The sequence below is a fragment of the Sebastes fasciatus genome, chromosome 11 (genome assembly GCF_043250625.1).
Source record: "Sebastes fasciatus isolate fSebFas1 chromosome 11, fSebFas1.pri, whole genome shotgun sequence".
Lineage (NCBI taxonomy): Eukaryota > Metazoa > Chordata > Actinopteri > Perciformes > Sebastidae > Sebastes > Sebastes fasciatus.
In genome coordinates this window covers 34,055,324-34,071,320 of record NC_133805.1, presented here as the reverse complement: position 1 = coordinate 34,071,320, position 15,997 = coordinate 34,055,324, and the positions used below count along the sequence as shown (strand labels likewise).

At 38.4% G+C, this 15,997-nt stretch overlaps 2 protein-coding genes across 3 annotated transcripts in view; both read right to left on the bottom strand.

Annotated features, from left to right (window-relative positions):
* Window positions 1-5,491, bottom strand: part of LOC141777777 (integrin beta-1-like) — a 38,261-nt gene extending 32,770 nt beyond the window's left edge. The window contains exon 1 of the mRNA XM_074652332.1: window positions 5,313-5,491. The gene's annotated coding sequence lies outside the window, so the exon portion shown is untranslated. The remainder of the gene's footprint in view (window positions 1-5,312) is intronic.
* A 4,854-nt stretch (window positions 5,492-10,345) lies between these two features.
* LOC141777773 (neuropilin-1a-like) overlaps window positions 10,346-15,997 on the bottom strand; it is a 114,370-nt gene continuing 108,718 nt past the window's right edge. For both annotated transcript variants that reach the window (XM_074652324.1, XM_074652325.1), the window contains exon 18: window positions 10,346-15,175. In XM_074652324.1, coding sequence (XP_074508425.1) covers window positions 14,901-15,175 — 275 coding nt within the window. In that variant the 3' untranslated portion in view covers window positions 10,346-14,900. The remainder of the gene's footprint in view (window positions 15,176-15,997) is intronic.

The following is a 15,997-nucleotide window of genomic DNA, read 5'->3' as shown; positions in this document are numbered from 1 at the left end:
GAAGAAGAATGGCATGATATGTGTGTAACACTACAGACATCCACTAATTCACAACTGTGGAGAGAATTTAATTGGAAAAATCTGATTTGTTTCTTCATTATGCCTAACATAAAAAGCAAGCAAATTCTAAGGCAACAAACATGCTGGAGACAATGTGGCCATACAGACGCAAATCATGAACATATCTTCTGGAGTTGCCCAAAAATAGAAACATTTTGGGACAGAGTGAACTCAGTATTAAATGAGGTATTAGGATATATAATCATCAAGAAATGTTCCATTTTGTACCTGGGTAATATAACTTCAGTGGTGCTGAAGGAAGATCAGTACTTGGTTAAAATCCTACTCACAGCGGGCAGAAAGGCCATTACAAGAAAATGGCTTGTAGCAGACACCCCCAGACTTAGTCAATGGTTAGACATAGTACAGGGAATATTTGTGATGGAGAAAATGACTTATTCTCTAAGAGTGAAAGAAGATGAGTTTAACAGAGAATGGGAAAATGGATTAGGTATAGACATAAAGACAAAAGCACTGTATAATTGTAGTGTCAAAACTGTAAGTTATCGGAAAATGTTTTAATAAGAAAATAACCCTGTATACTGCATCACCAATTGTAAACTGAACCCCTCACAGCACTGTTGCAAGTTTTGTTTGTATATTTGTGTTTTATTTGTGTATGCAAAAAAGCAATAAAGACTAAAGTGACAAAAAAAAGACAATTAAAACAGTTATAAAAACATTAAAACATTAAAGATTAGAAGAAAAAAAACAAGCTAAAACTAAAAGCTAGGATAGAAGCTAAAATAGAATAAAACACAAAAGAGTAAAAGCTCTAATTAAAGGCAGTAGCAAACAGGAAAGTTTTAAGCTTTGTTTTAAAAGAAGTGAGAGATGGAGCGGTCCTACAGGTTTCTGGGAGCTTGTTCCAAATATTTGGTGCATAAAAACTGAATGATGCTTCTGCATGTTTAGTTCTGACTCTGGGGACACTAAGCAGACCTGATCCAGATGACTTGAGAGGTCTGGATGGTTCATAACATAGCAGAAGATCAGAAATATATTTTGGCCCTAAACCATTTAGTGCTTTGTAAACCAGCAGCAGTATTTTGAAATCAATTCTCTGAGAGACAGGCAGCCAGTGTAGAAACTTCAGAACTGGACTGATGTGATCCACTTTCTTGGTCTTAGTGAGGACTCTAGCAGCAGCGTTCTGAATCAGCTGCAGCTGTCTGATAGATTTTTTAGGAAGACCAGTAAAGACGCCGTTACAGTAGTCAAGTCGGCTGAAGATAAATGCTAGTTTTTCCAAATCCTGCTGAGACATCAGTCCTCTAATTCTTGCTATATTCTTCAGGTGATAGAAGGCTGTCTTTGTAATTGTCTTAATATGGCTGTTAAAGCTCAGGTCAGAGTCCATGACTATATCAAGATTTCTGGCTTGGTCCGAGCTTTTTAACATTACAGATTGTAGGTGAGCACTAACCTTCAATCTTTCCTTTTGGCTCCAAAAACTACGACCTCAGTTTTGTCTTTGTTCAGCTGAAGAAAATTCTGGCACATCCAATTATTGACTTGTTCAATGCACTCACTCAGTGCTTGTATTGGACTGTAGTCTCCTGGTGATAGAGTTATGTAAATTTGTGTGTCGTCTGCATTCAAAGTTCAGAGGCTACTGACGCAGGAGGGTTTGTTAGCCTGTCGACAGTAGCAAACAGGGCACGTGCATTATTGTTGATTTTGGTAATGATGTCAGAGAAGAAGGACCGCCTTGCATTTCTCAGTTCTGAATTATAAACGCAAAGTCTCTCTTTATAGTTATCATAATGAACTTGTAGATTTGTTTTCCACCACTGGCGTTCAGCTTTTCGACACTCTCTTTTTTCATTCTTTACTAACATTGCATTTCTCCATGGAGATTTTTTCTTACCAGAGACAATCTTCACCTTGGTGGGTGTAATGGTATCAATAACATCTGTAATTTTAGAATTGAAATTATCTACAAGCTCATTGACAGAGGTCCAGGGGAGGGTGGGTGTGGAAGAGAAAGCCTGAACAAATTGATCACTGGTATTTTCAGTGATATACCTTTTTGTGATTACCTCTGTCTGATCATTCCTGTGCACAGGTAGAGTACTCTCAAAGAATACACAGGAATGATCAGACAAAACAACATCCATCACTACAACCTTGGAAATGTTCAGGCCCTTTGATATGATTAAGTCCAAAGTGTGTCCCCTATTGTGTGTGGGCTCTGTCACATGCTGACTCATTCCATAGTTATCAAGAACCTGACACAGTTCTTTGGCCCCTCTGTCCTGTTGGTTGTCAACATGGATGTTAAAATCACCAACAATGATTACACAGTCAAAGTCAACACTAATTACAGACAGCAGTTAAGTAAAATCATCAAAAAAGTTTGCACAGTATTTAGGTGGCCTGTAGGTATTCAGAAACAAAGCTCGAGAAGAGGAGTTTAGCTGAAGAGCGACATATTCAAAAGAAGGAAAATGTCCATAAGATATCTGTTTGCATTGGAGAGAATCATTAAACAATAAGGCAACTCCACCTTCTTTCTTATGCATTCTCGTTTCGCTCATAAAACTAAAGTTGGGAGGAGTTGACTCGATAAGAACAGTTGCACTGTTATTTTGATCTAATCAAAAACATAAAATCAAGCTTGTGCTCAGTAATAAAATCATTGATTAAAAAAGTTTTTCCTGCCAAAGACCTGACGTTTAACAGGGCTAGCTTTAATGTGCAAGAAGCATTATTATTATTTTTTGGGACATGGTTTGGCTGGCAAGGAATCAATGCTAAATTTGATACATTTGCACAATTAGTAAAAATCTTCCTGTTTCATCGCTGATTCACCATTCTTTTTCTACTACTTATTATAACTGAGATAGAAGAAGCTCTTATCACACAGGGCCCCAGCTTGTCCTGGAAACAGTCACGTGTATCATTAGCCTTGAAGCCTGGACCCAGCACATATCAATCTGTGCTTGCAACATTTTGTAAAGGAACATCCTTATCAGGCTGCGGAGACAGAGGCTGATTTCCCAAAGGGAACTGTATATACAAAATACATATATGGAAATAAGATTGATTGGATTATATTAACCAGAAGTATAAAACATTACATGTCCCTCATAAATTAAAAAGAAAATACCACTAATTTGTGAGGGAAATGTATTAATTAATAATGCCTCACAATGACTGATATATTTGACTTCAGGACATCTCTGACGGCTGAATGCTTAGGGTCATTGTCCTGTTGGAAGGTGAACCTTCAGCCCAGTCTGAGGTCCTGAGCGCTCTGGAGCAGGTTTTCATTCAGAATATCTCTATACTTTGCTCCGTTCAGCTTTTCCTTGATCCTGACTAGTCTCCCATTCCCTGCCGCTGAAAAACACCCCCAAAGCATGATGCTGCCACCACCATGCTTCACCGTTGGGATGGTATTGGACAGGTGATGAGCGGTGCCTGGATTCCTCCAAACATACGTTTAGAATTGAGGCTAAACAGTTCAATCTTGGTTTCATCAGACCAGACAATCTTGTTTCTCACAGTCTGAGTGTCCTTTAGGTGCCTTTTTGCAAACTCCAAGCAGGCTTTCATGTCCATCTGGCCACTCTGCCATAAAGCCCAGATCGGTGGAGTGTTGCAGTGATGGTTGTCCTACTGGAAGTGTCTCCCATCTCCACACAGGATCTCTGGAGCTCAGCCAGAGTGACTATTGGGTTCTTGGTCAACTCCCTTACCAAGGCCCTTCTCCCCCGATTGCTCAGTTTGGCCGGGCGGCCAGCTCTAGTGACAGTCCTGGTTGTTCCAAACTTCTTCCATTTAAGAATTATGGAGGCCACTATGCTCTTGGGGACCTTCAATGCTGCAGAATTTTTTTTATAGCCTTCCCCAGATCTGTGCCTCGACACAATCCTGTCTCTGAGCTCTTCAGGCATTTCCTTCGACCTCATGGCTTGGTTTTTGCTCTGATATGCATTGTCATCTGTGAGACCTTATATAGACAGGTGTGTGCCTTTCCAAATCATGTCCAATCAATTGAATTTACCACAGGTGGACTCCAGTCAAGGTGGAGAAACATCTCAAAGATGATCGAGGGAAATGGGAGGCATCTGAGCTAAATTTCAAGTATCATAGCAAAGGGTCTGAATACTTATGTCAATGTGATATTTCAGTTTTTCCTTTTTAATAAATTTTCAAAAATTTATAAAATTCTTTTTCCACTTTGTCATTGTGGTGTATTGCGTGTAGATTGATGAGGAAAACAAGTAATTTTATCGATTTTAGCATAAGGCTGCAACATAACAAAATGTGAAAAAAATGAGGGGTCTGAATACTTTCTGAAGGCACTGTACATGCAGGAATACCTCCTTTATCAAGCTAACATCTGCCATGACGCTTGATACTGAACTTTAAAAGTGCTGTCAAAGTAGATGAGTGTTACCATGTGAAGTCTGTTTCTTGAGACGAAGCATCAGAAAAGGACATTATGACCATCTGACATCCAGCTGACTATAAAAAAATGGTTGAAAGGATTATTGAAAATGTTTATTTTCTTTTTCCTACAATAATGCATGTGTTTGACTGTTGTCTTCGTAACTATCCTCACTATCAGTAAAATACCATGGATGTGAAGTATAACCATTTATATTTTACTTGAACCTAATGGAAAAATTTAACAGAGGCAACGGGATGCAAAATACTGTAGAGCTGCAACAATTAATCGCTTAGTTGTCAACTATTAAATGAATCGCCAACCATTTCGATAATCGATTAATCGGTCTGAGTAATTTTTAAGAAAAAAAAGGTAAATTTTCTGATTCCTGCTTCTTAAATGTGAATATTTTCTTGTTTCTTTACTCCTCTATGACAGTAAACTGAATATATTTGAGTTGTGGACAAAGCAAGACATCTGAGGACATTATCTTGGGCTTTGGGAAATACTGATCAACATTTTTCCACCATTGAAAAACAATCAAGAAAACAATTAACAGATTAATCTGTTGGTTAACATGATTCTTCAAGGTGATTAATTGTGGATTCATCATTAACATTAACAGGCTCCTGCCTTACCAACGTCTCAAAAAATTAAATAAAGGTAAAATATCGAAACTACTAGCATAAACTTTCTGTGGCAAAAAAAGTAGAATGATAAATATATTTATCATTCTATTTTTTTTGCCACAGAAATTGGAATTGTTTTGCTCTTATAAGAGCAAAACAATTCGTTCATTTTGGTCTAAACATCGCACACTGTGACAAATGTAGGTTAAAATAACAACACTTACCTTATATTGATGTTATACAGGCGTTTCCGTTGATTTAGAGTAGCATTAGTAACCTAAAAGAGAGCTCTTTTAAAGAGATAAAAACGGTTACTGAGGAGGCGAGGACTAGCTAAAACTGTTATAAGGGTGCGCTTTGTTTGAGCTAATAAACCAACCGCACCGCTCCACCAAGCACCGCCCTTCTGCTCACAGCCCGTTAGTGGCTACTTTACTAACATTTATTAAAATATAAAAAACGGAACAAACACACCAGAGAGCAGTACACTATTCTCACCGCGGATGTGGTGAACTGATCACACACACACACACGCACACGCACACGCACACAGACACACACGCACGCACGCACGCACGCACGCACGCACGCACGCACGCACGCACACACACACACAAACACACACACACACATATATATACTGTATATAAGACAAAATTATTGTTAAAAACACTCTAAGAAATTCAGACATTTAAAAAAAGCTATTTTATTCAGGTATTTTTTTTTTATCATGTACATTTTTAATTAATTAATACATTTTTTATATAATTTATTTTTTAATCATGTTAATTTGCAATTAAATAATTTATGTTTTAATGTAATTTATTTTTTATCATGTATATTTTTATTAATTAATTAATTTTTTAATGTAATTTATTTTTTATCATGTTCATTTTGAATTTTATTTTTAATGTGATTCATTTTTTATCATGTACATTTTTATTAATAAATTTATTTTTCAATGTAATTTTTTTTTATCATGTATATTTCTAATTTAATTTATCTAATTTAATTTATCTAATTTTATTTAATTGTATTTATTTAATTTCATGTTTAATTGTAGGGAGTCCTATACAGTTTTGAGCAGTGGTGGAAGAAGTATTCAGACCCTTGAGTAAAAGTACTAATCCCATACTGTGAAAATACTCCACTACAAGTAAAAGTCGTGCATTCAAAATCGAACTTAAATAAAAGTATGTAAGTATTATCAGCAAAATGTACTTAAAGTATGAAAAGGTATTCATTGTGCAGTAAAATGTCCCCTGTCAGTGTTTTACTATATGATGTTTGTGTTTTAATATTACTGCAGGTTTTAATGTGTATGTTGCATTTTACTGCTGTAGATGAGGGTGAGCAGCACCCCCCAGAAGTTGGCGCTCTTATCGACCGCCTATATGGCCTATGACTTAAAGCAGCAGTGGGTAGAATTGGAGCAAATATGATTAATAAAAATACTTTTGTAAAACGGTCACTATATCCTGACAGTAGTGCATGAGCCAGGTAATCTGAAAAAAATCATGTTCCTCTGTGTCCTCCGTTGTCCTACGGTGTCCTCCGGTGTCCTCCGGTGCTCCTAATGGCATCTGTAAGATTTCACAAACTGGAGGAAAACAACCAATCAGAACTGATCTGGAGAGCCGTCTCTGAGCAGCTGTCGATCACTCACAAACTCCGATCAAATGGTCAAACTAGGCAGCGATCCCAAAGATTAGCAAAGATACCAAAAATGTCAGACTGAATTTTGGGGAATTATGTATAAAATGATGCACGAAACCTAATATTCATATTTCCATTTGATGGAACGGTGCAGCTTCAATATAAGTATCATAGAGCTAGAACAAGGTGATACAGAATATATATGCTAGCATAAGTGTGAAAATAAGATAAAATAAGATGATTTTAATAACACTAAAGCTACTTAAATGGAAATAAAAAGGGAAAAATAGATTTTAAAGTGTTAAACAATCTAACAGAGGAAGTTGAAATTGCTGACACGTGAAGTCTCCATCTCCATTTCTTTACATCACCGCACAATCATCCTGCCTCATACCTCTGATAATCTGCTCAGGGAGAGTTTGCTGAGTGCTGTTTTACAGTTTCAGTTTCACACACATTTAAACACAACCGCAGGCCTCAAATGATCAGGACACATCAGAGGGAAACGCTCAGGCACGGGACGGTGTTTACTGTTTAATTTCCCCCTTTGAGATATTCTAAACCAGTCTAGACACATGTACACATCATGGTGGCTTTACTGCTTGTAAGTCCACATCTTCCAACTAATGTATCTCTCATCATGCCGGTCTATAGCCAGATAAAGAGACAAAATGAGCTGTCTGCTTCTGTTGACCACCTGTTTGTTTTAATTTTGGTGAATACAACTGTTTTCAGGAATGTGGAATAAAATTAAAAACTGATAAAACAAATCGTGAAAAATCCCTAATTGATCTGACTGTGTAGAGAGCCAGGGGGCAGCAGAGGTGAAAAGGGGGAAGTAAACACATTTATCATATTGTTCACTACGTTGAGATAAGATAAGATAGAACTTTATTAATCCCAAAGGAAATTTTTGTGCCAGAGATTGCTAAAAAATTACAACATAACATAAAAAAATACACAACAGTAAACAGTAAAGTTTGTATATAAAACTATTTAAAAAGATATATACTTTTTTGATACTTAGTCGCAAAATCTAACGAAATATTCAATCCATATTTGTTGGTGTTTAGCCTTTCAAAAACAACAATTTTACTCAGTCAAAAACCTATTCGTTCCACCGCTCGCCGCACACAAAGGAAGGCCTGCACTTGTATTAACGGGGCAGTCTAGCAGCAATCAAAAACAACACCATAAATTACATTTATTTAACCACAATACAAAAAAAGCACTTTGGCTCTAGCGCTATTATATCAAATAAATGAATTCGTTACCTAAAGAAAGATCATATTATGTATCTACATTCACTTGGCGAATCTGTCAAGACATCATCACTTTATTGATCTTGATGAAATTGACGAGTAATATTCATTAAAGAAAGTTGATTCGATAAAAAAGACTAACTCATTTAATACACTGATTCCCTTTATTGAAATTGAGGATTTTGTTTGAGAATTTGTTATTTTTTTAGGGTGATGACGTCAAGGAAAATAGGTTGGAAACCACTGTCCTAATAGCACAAGTAATAATAACTTTTCTTACCTCAAGTAGTGTTTCACAAACTACAACTTTGTGGAGTGAGATTGATAAGATGCTATGAATTAAACATACAGAGTGTAGTAGAACACAAGCAGTAGGGGTAACTGCACTGAAACTCTTTGCTACACAGAAATGAGACAGCAAACCTGCAGAGACTGAAACCAGCAGGGTGTGGGGAAGTGGTAGAGTGGCACCAATGGGCAGGAAACCTCATTTAAACCGAAGCCACATAACTCAAGTTCACATGAGATCAGAGCTGAGCCGAGCTGAGCAGTTTAATGTAGCTAAAAAAAAACATCCACTGATCTGAGGCTGTGACAGTTTTAGGACAAATATAATGCCTTTAGTTTGTGTGCTGCTGGTATACATGAATGTTTCGATAGGCAACGCTTCCACTCGGTGGTCGAAGAGTGATGTGGCATGCAGACAGTGAAGCTTGCTCATGATATGAACTCTAATCCACCATTTAAGACTGTTTCTGAGGTTTTCTTTGGTCATGTCAGTGGATTTCGACATGTTCTATGTATCCTTATAGTGAAACTCAAAATAACTATACCTAAGAAGTCTGTGTGCACACTAAATCCATGTGATATTTGAGTATGCTGTACTCTTTAGACCCACAATGCAATGTAAAAAGGCAACAGAGGAGCTAAAAGTAAAATGTTAGAAGTAATTGTGCATAGAATTGGAAGAAGCTCAAGAAAGATATTGAAATGCTAAAAAACTAAAGGGAACATATCATGAAAAACTCACTTTTTTGAATGCTTGAGCACATACATTTGGGCATCTGAAGTGCCTACCAACCCACAAACTGTGAAATAAGACAACCTGGGGCTGTCAAGATCAGAAAACATGTGATTCAACACGCCATTCAGATTTGACTTCCCTTCCTATGTCACATGCAGGCCCACAGCTTAAGGACTTTGCAAAGAGTGGTGCCTAGAAGGTAGCCCGCAAGTTGCGAAACTCTCGCAAGATGGTTAAGGTTAGGCATTGACCTTGAATAGTTATGGTTAGGATGGGTCGTCGGGCAGCTAGTCTTGTGGGAGTTTTTGCAAGCTTTTTCAAATTTTCACAAGTTTAGACATAACCTTTGCACGGTGCACCAATAGATTGTATATACTGTAAGAAGTGGACGTACTTACCGGGACGTCACCCATTGGTTTGTGGACTGCTGTTTTGAAGCCTCGAGTTCGGCATTTTGGCCGTTGCTATTTTGTTTTTTTGCAACCAGAAGTGACACAAGGTAGCCACGCCCTCAAGCATCCCCTGCTTTATGGTCTATCTGACTCTAAATGGGACCATAATTTACTAAATGACCATCATGCTGTATTGAAGAAGACTTGAAACTAGCGATTGAGACCATAAACTCATGTTTACAATGTTTACTGAGGTAATAAATCAAGAGAGAAGTAGGCTCATTTTCTCATAGACTTCTATACAATCAGACTTCTTTTAGCAACCAGAGGAGTCGCCCCCTGCTGGCTATTAGAAAGAATGCAGGTTTAAGGCACTTCAGCATTGGCTTAACTTCTCAGAAACCGTAGCCCACTGGGTGCACCATATTTTTCTTGAAAGCCAATCAGAGCAGACTGGGCTTTTTCAGGAGAGGTCTTAAAGAGACAGGCGCTAAAATGGAGCATATCAGACAGAGGGTGAATACAGATATAGTCAGACAGACAGTATGAGGAAAATAATGTGTTTTTGAACATTAAAGCATATAAATATGTTCTAGTAGAAACCCCAAATACAAGTATGAATCTGAAAATGAACCCCTCATATGTCCCTCATATGTCCCCTTAAATGAACAGATTCACAGATGGCAAAATGACACCACAAAGTTCATTTGTAACTGTTCTGGAGCCTTAGACTGTATCACACAATCTCCCTCAGCAGATGAAGTTACCTCCAGCCATGCAAATAACTTTTGTTAAATTACATTTAACATATTTAACAGCAACATCTAAATGTCTAAAGAAGCCAGAGGATTGTAATTTTGGCACATTGACCCTTTAAAACAAGTCCTTCTCTCTTTAAGGTAGAACAGAAACAGTAGAGCAGCTTTTACTTAAAACATTTATTTGATCCAATTCTTTGGAATGTAATAGTCAATGATCAGAGTCTGAGACAACAGAGACGGATGAGTCTGGGTGCTGACCAGAAAGTCAAAGTACAAACAATACTTTTAGTCACTTAAGGCCTCACTGCTTTTTTTTTTTTACTTCCTTATTTCCTTTCTTGTTTTTTTTTCTGGATCTGAGACAGCAAAAAAATTACAGAAGCAGTTTAAAAAAAACATTTCTTCTTGTCATACAAAGAAATAAAATAATAGAACAAATGGCACGTACATCAGTGACGGTACAAAAACAAGGTGATATTATACCAAGTAAATAAAATTGTTACGTTTCAAAGAGACGCATAATAAGCTTTTTCGAGAATGAAAAACATCTCTGTAAATTGTACTTTTCAGAGTTATAACATTGTCATCTGAAACGGTGTTAAAAAGAAGCAACAATAACACTGTCCTCTCCTCCCTTCCTTCTCATAAATCAACATCATAAACACAGATTCTTTTTTTCTTTTTTAAATACATCAGTGCAACATTTGTTTTCACATCTAGTGCTGCAGCATCCTTCCTTGTCTGAAGGTTGAAGGAGCTTTATTAAAACAGACTGAAATTACATTGTCATAATCTTGTCTGGGTCTTTAGCTGTAAACATATTGATATTTCTGAACCAGTAATGAACATCTCAACAGTCAGAGCACCGTAACTTGATTGGAAATGTTCGTTGCTGCAGCCAGACGATGATTTAAATTAAACTGATTGAGGAGATTTCCTTTACAACAAAGTGTCTCTAAAGCCTCGTCGTAAAAAGAAAGATTTGAGAATTTTTAACTCACGACGCCACATAATGCTACATAAAAAATGGGCAGATTGAACTTGAACCACACTGGGACAAACATTGCTCTCCCAGTTGCAACATGTTAAACTATCACACCTGCTTAATGGCTATTTAATCTTTGTAAGTAAAGTATCTGTCAGCATAAAGGAACATTCAGCAAGAATCATCCTGTTAATAGAGAGGCAAAGTCTGGTGGACCATAATGGGAACTTATTTGGGTAAAAATATGAACGGTAGTCAACGGAGAGAGACAAATATTTTTTTGATCCCATTTGAATTGCACCATGAATCACACATATGATGTTTGTCAATTTAAAAAATAATTTTGCACATCAAGAAAGTGGTAGATGGTTGCAAAACCGTTGAAGTAGCAGACTCTGAAAATACATAATTAGAAAAACTAAAGTCGCATAAGTGACGTCTCTCTCTCTGAAGCTACGATGCCTGTGTGTTTCGTACTGGGATGTACTCACACCAGCAACCGGTCTCGATTTTTCTTTCTCTTCCCAGCTGATCAAAAAAACATGAGTCGCTGGATAAAACACATGAGTATACATTTGTGTGTGGAATATAGCTAAGTTAGCTAGCTAGTGTTGGTGACGTATATTGTAGTTCAGTGAGCAGTTTCACACAAATCTAAATGATACTATGACAAACTGAGACTTTCTTGACTTGCAAAATGATCTTTTAAAGAGGACCTATTATGCTTTTCCCCTTTCCTTTAGTGCGTTATATAGTTTTTTGTGCATGTAAAAGCTCGCAAAGTTTCAAAGCCCAAAGTCCAGGCCAAAGGGAGTTACTCTCCCCCACAGAAACACGGCTCCTGAACTGCTTGAAACACTTTGATTGAAGTCCCACCTTCTCTTCCGTAATGCGGTGATGTCACCAAGTAACACCTCTGCATAATACCTAGTAGCATAACAGTTATGCTGCGTTCCATTTACCTCGGAAATCGTAGCTGGGAATGACGTCACACCCAGAGTTGACTGTGTTCCAGTACAACACGTCGGAAAACTTAATGGGGTTTGCTTCGGCCGGGTTAGCCTTTGTTAGCTATTGTTAGCAATTTAATGGCATTACGCCGGTATTTTGTGCATACAAAAACTGTAGCAACATGTCCACAGATAGAAGTTGTACAGTACTGTGTGTACGACGGATTTAATGAGACACAAATAAGAGGGTGGAAAGAGGTTCTGCAGCACAGCCGGTATGAGAAAAATAAAGCCTTTTTTGAACAGTAAAGCATGCAAACATGAAAATGAGCATGATAGGTCCTCTTTAAATTGACAAACATCATATGTGTGATTCATGCCATAATTCAAATGGGATCAAAAAAAATATTTGTCTCTCACCGTTAACTATCGTACATATTTTTACCTAAATAAGGTCCCATGAAGGACACCAGAAGGGGCGGGACTTTGCCTCTCTATTATCACAGAGTGAACATTAAACATCTGTTGGAGGTTGAAGAGGTTGTCCATTGAAACCAATGACTTTAGTGACATTTCTGGCCTTCAAGACTCAATCCTACCACCTGTACAGTGCTATGAACAAGTGACCAGTATCACAACACATTTAGCTACGAAAGCTAAAACACAACAAAGCAGTTTTATTAGTACATTATTTATAAGGCTCATCGTTTTCAGTTTTTAACCAAATTTTCGCTGAAAAATACCCAGATGTGTTTTTAAAAGGAACTGATTTTCATCATATGTCCTCACAGAGTTGAATCCCTGCTGTAAGAGGGCACTGATCTCTGCAGATTACAGTTAAATGAGGCCCCTTTGCAGTGTAGACAGCTGAGAAATTCAAATGGGGATAAAATGCAAATTAAGCTGCAGCAGAATCCCACAGAACAAACAAAGTGCTTTCACTACAAATTAGCTTTTTTCTTTCTGATGAACGATGAAAATAATGAGTCCTATAGTTTTACAAGGAGGCATTTCTGTTGGGTCTCTGCTCTGATTATAGTAAACTCATCTTTGTTATGAAAATGTGACTTAATTGTGTGTGTTATTTCCAGGCCATTTTAGCCTAAGAGAAATAGAAGTGTGAGGCAAGACAGTGTGATCAGCTGCCACCTGTTGGAGGTTGTTAAACATAATTTTTTGATCCTTCAAAGATTTCCCCTCTGATAGTCGACACAGGAAAAACACAGACGGAGAGCACAGCATTGTCATGGCAAACATTAGTATTTTCAGTCAGGACTGAAGCGTTCAGAGCGTCCTCATCCAGTCAGCTCAATAAAAGATACTTTCTGATGTCTGGACACACTTCTGGATAAAAAGGTTCAACAGTCACTTTGTGTGCCAGTGAGAAACGTTAGCCAATAGCAGTGAGGATATTTCAATCCCGACGAGCCATCCTTGACGTGCTGTCACCGTCTTAGCGGTACTGAGGTTGTCCGTTTTACCCTGTACATAAAAAACTTCCCATGAGGCATCTCTCCATAATCTCTTTTCCATCGTTGCAAAAACCTTCCTGCTCCCAGAGCACAAACAGAAACTAAACAACGACATAAAAAAAATAATAATCACAAAATGGCAACCAGATCACATTTGTAAAAGAAACACAAACAACAGGTGTTGTGTTTCTGTCTGCGAAAACCAATATTTTCTGTACATTTTTAGAGATTTTTAGGGCGATTCCAACATAGAAAGGATACTGCGGCACTGGTGTCTTTTTCTATAGAAAAGGGCGCTCAAATATATTAAAACCTATGTACAATATGTTGGATGTGTCATGTGCCATGACCATGAGGCATTCAGGGCTCCTACACATTTTCCACTCTGTAGTTTTTCCCCAAAGCTTTCCAAAACCTAAACTGCTCAACTTGGATTTTAACATTTGAATGTGTCAGTACGACTGTCATCGAGGCAAGAAGATCTTCAGATCCACACCGATGCACGTGATATTTGACAGCACACTACTGCGACACAAATAAAAATGTGTAGTTGTTAAATCGCAATCTGGAAAAGTTTCCGGACTTTTCCCTCACGTTTGTGTGTAGGAACCCTGGATGGGCGGCTGATGAGAAAACAACCAGCAGAAACACAAGGCAACAGAAAAATTGGAGGAAAAAAATAAAAGGCACTGTCGGAACTAGACATAGGTCAACGGGTCACGATGGTGCCCGCCTTCACACACGCACACACACACACACACGCACATACACTTCATGCAGATAAACATGAGTGTAACGAACACATACGCACCTTAAATGCAGATGTGCATGAATGTGACACATGTACACACTCACAGGGATACATGGCCAGCTAAACAGCCAGATATCCGAATAGCAAACTCTCCACTCTTTCTGTGAAACTATGACATCTGAAAATAAAGACAATAAAGAAAAGGAAATCTTTCCATAAAAGTACACAAACGATACTCTCATCTGAATTGGTCTCAACACCAGCATGTGATTACATGAAATCAACAACGCACGCCGAAAAAACAAATAGAATCCTTTTAGTTTTCTTCTTTTTTTTTTTTGCTGTACAGATTCTTTATACACAGTGCCCCCTACAGGTCAGTCCCTTCCACTGCCGCTCCTGAGAAAAAAAATTACATTGGCTCACTTTCAGCCCACCCTGCCGTCCCATTGATGGCTTCAGCCCCCCCCCCCCGCCTCCTCTGTGTTCCTCCCTCTTGATTGGCTGCATCACGTGTCCAACGCGGAGCAAAATCGCAGCTCCGCCTCTCTTTAAATCCTCACGCCTCTGAGTAGTTAGTCTGTCCGTTCATCTTGTCCTTCTTTAGCTTCACGCCGTCCACCAGCTCAAAGTTATAGTTTTCCAGGGCAGATAAGTTCCTGTCCGTCATGCTGCCCTGCGAGCAGGCGCAGTACAGGACGACGCCGCAGATGGCGCCCAGGAAGACGCCCAGCGCGGACATGGCGATGATGGTGATGAGGATGGGGTCCAGGGTCTTCAGCATGTTGCCCGGGCCGCCGAGCTCGCTGGTCTCCTGTGAGAGGGAGTCCATCGCTGCAAGAGAGAGAAAAGTTACGTTCCATTCAGATGACTGTGATTACAGGCTTATAGGAGCAGACGGGTGGTTTTACATGTTCCGGATCATAAAGTCCAAAAGGCAGCGTTTTCCAGAAATGACCAAACTTTTTCCTCTCACTACATCCATGTTTCTTTATTGTTTGTCTTCTGGGTTTGATATCCCCACATTATAACTTTTCAATGTTGTGGGTTTTTTAGCAGCAGACTCTTAAATTTTGGATGTCAGATCTTCTGTGAAAGGGTGGCATGGCGGAGCAGTGGTTAGCACTGCCGCCTCACAACAAGAGGGTCGCAAGTTCTGGCTCTTGAGCTTTTTATGATTTTTCCGCTGTAAAAACCTTTGACTCTGATAGGTCAACAAAAAGAAACAATCATTCTTAACCTGGTTTTATCCAATGTTCAGATTTCATAAGATAATGCCTCATCTGTAATGTTTTTACACTATTCACCTGGGGTGTCTCTCCTTCATATAACTTTTACAGAAGAAAGTTAAACGTGCAGTAGACAGTATATTTTTAGCATCATTGGGCAAAAAAATCCCATGTTAACCTTTCAGCATATTGTAATTCAAGTGTTATGAGAGAAAACTAGACTTCTGCACCTCCTCAAACACTAGCCAGTGATGGGAAACTTTGACCAATCACGGGTCATTTCAGAAAGAGAGAGCGTTCCTATTGGCTGTGCTCCGGCTGGTGGGCGGTACTTGGTACTTTCTCATTTTACAGCTAAACCGTGCACTACAAGATCATTCTGAGAGCATTTGAGGAGAGAAATAGGCATTAATGTAACAGAATATTG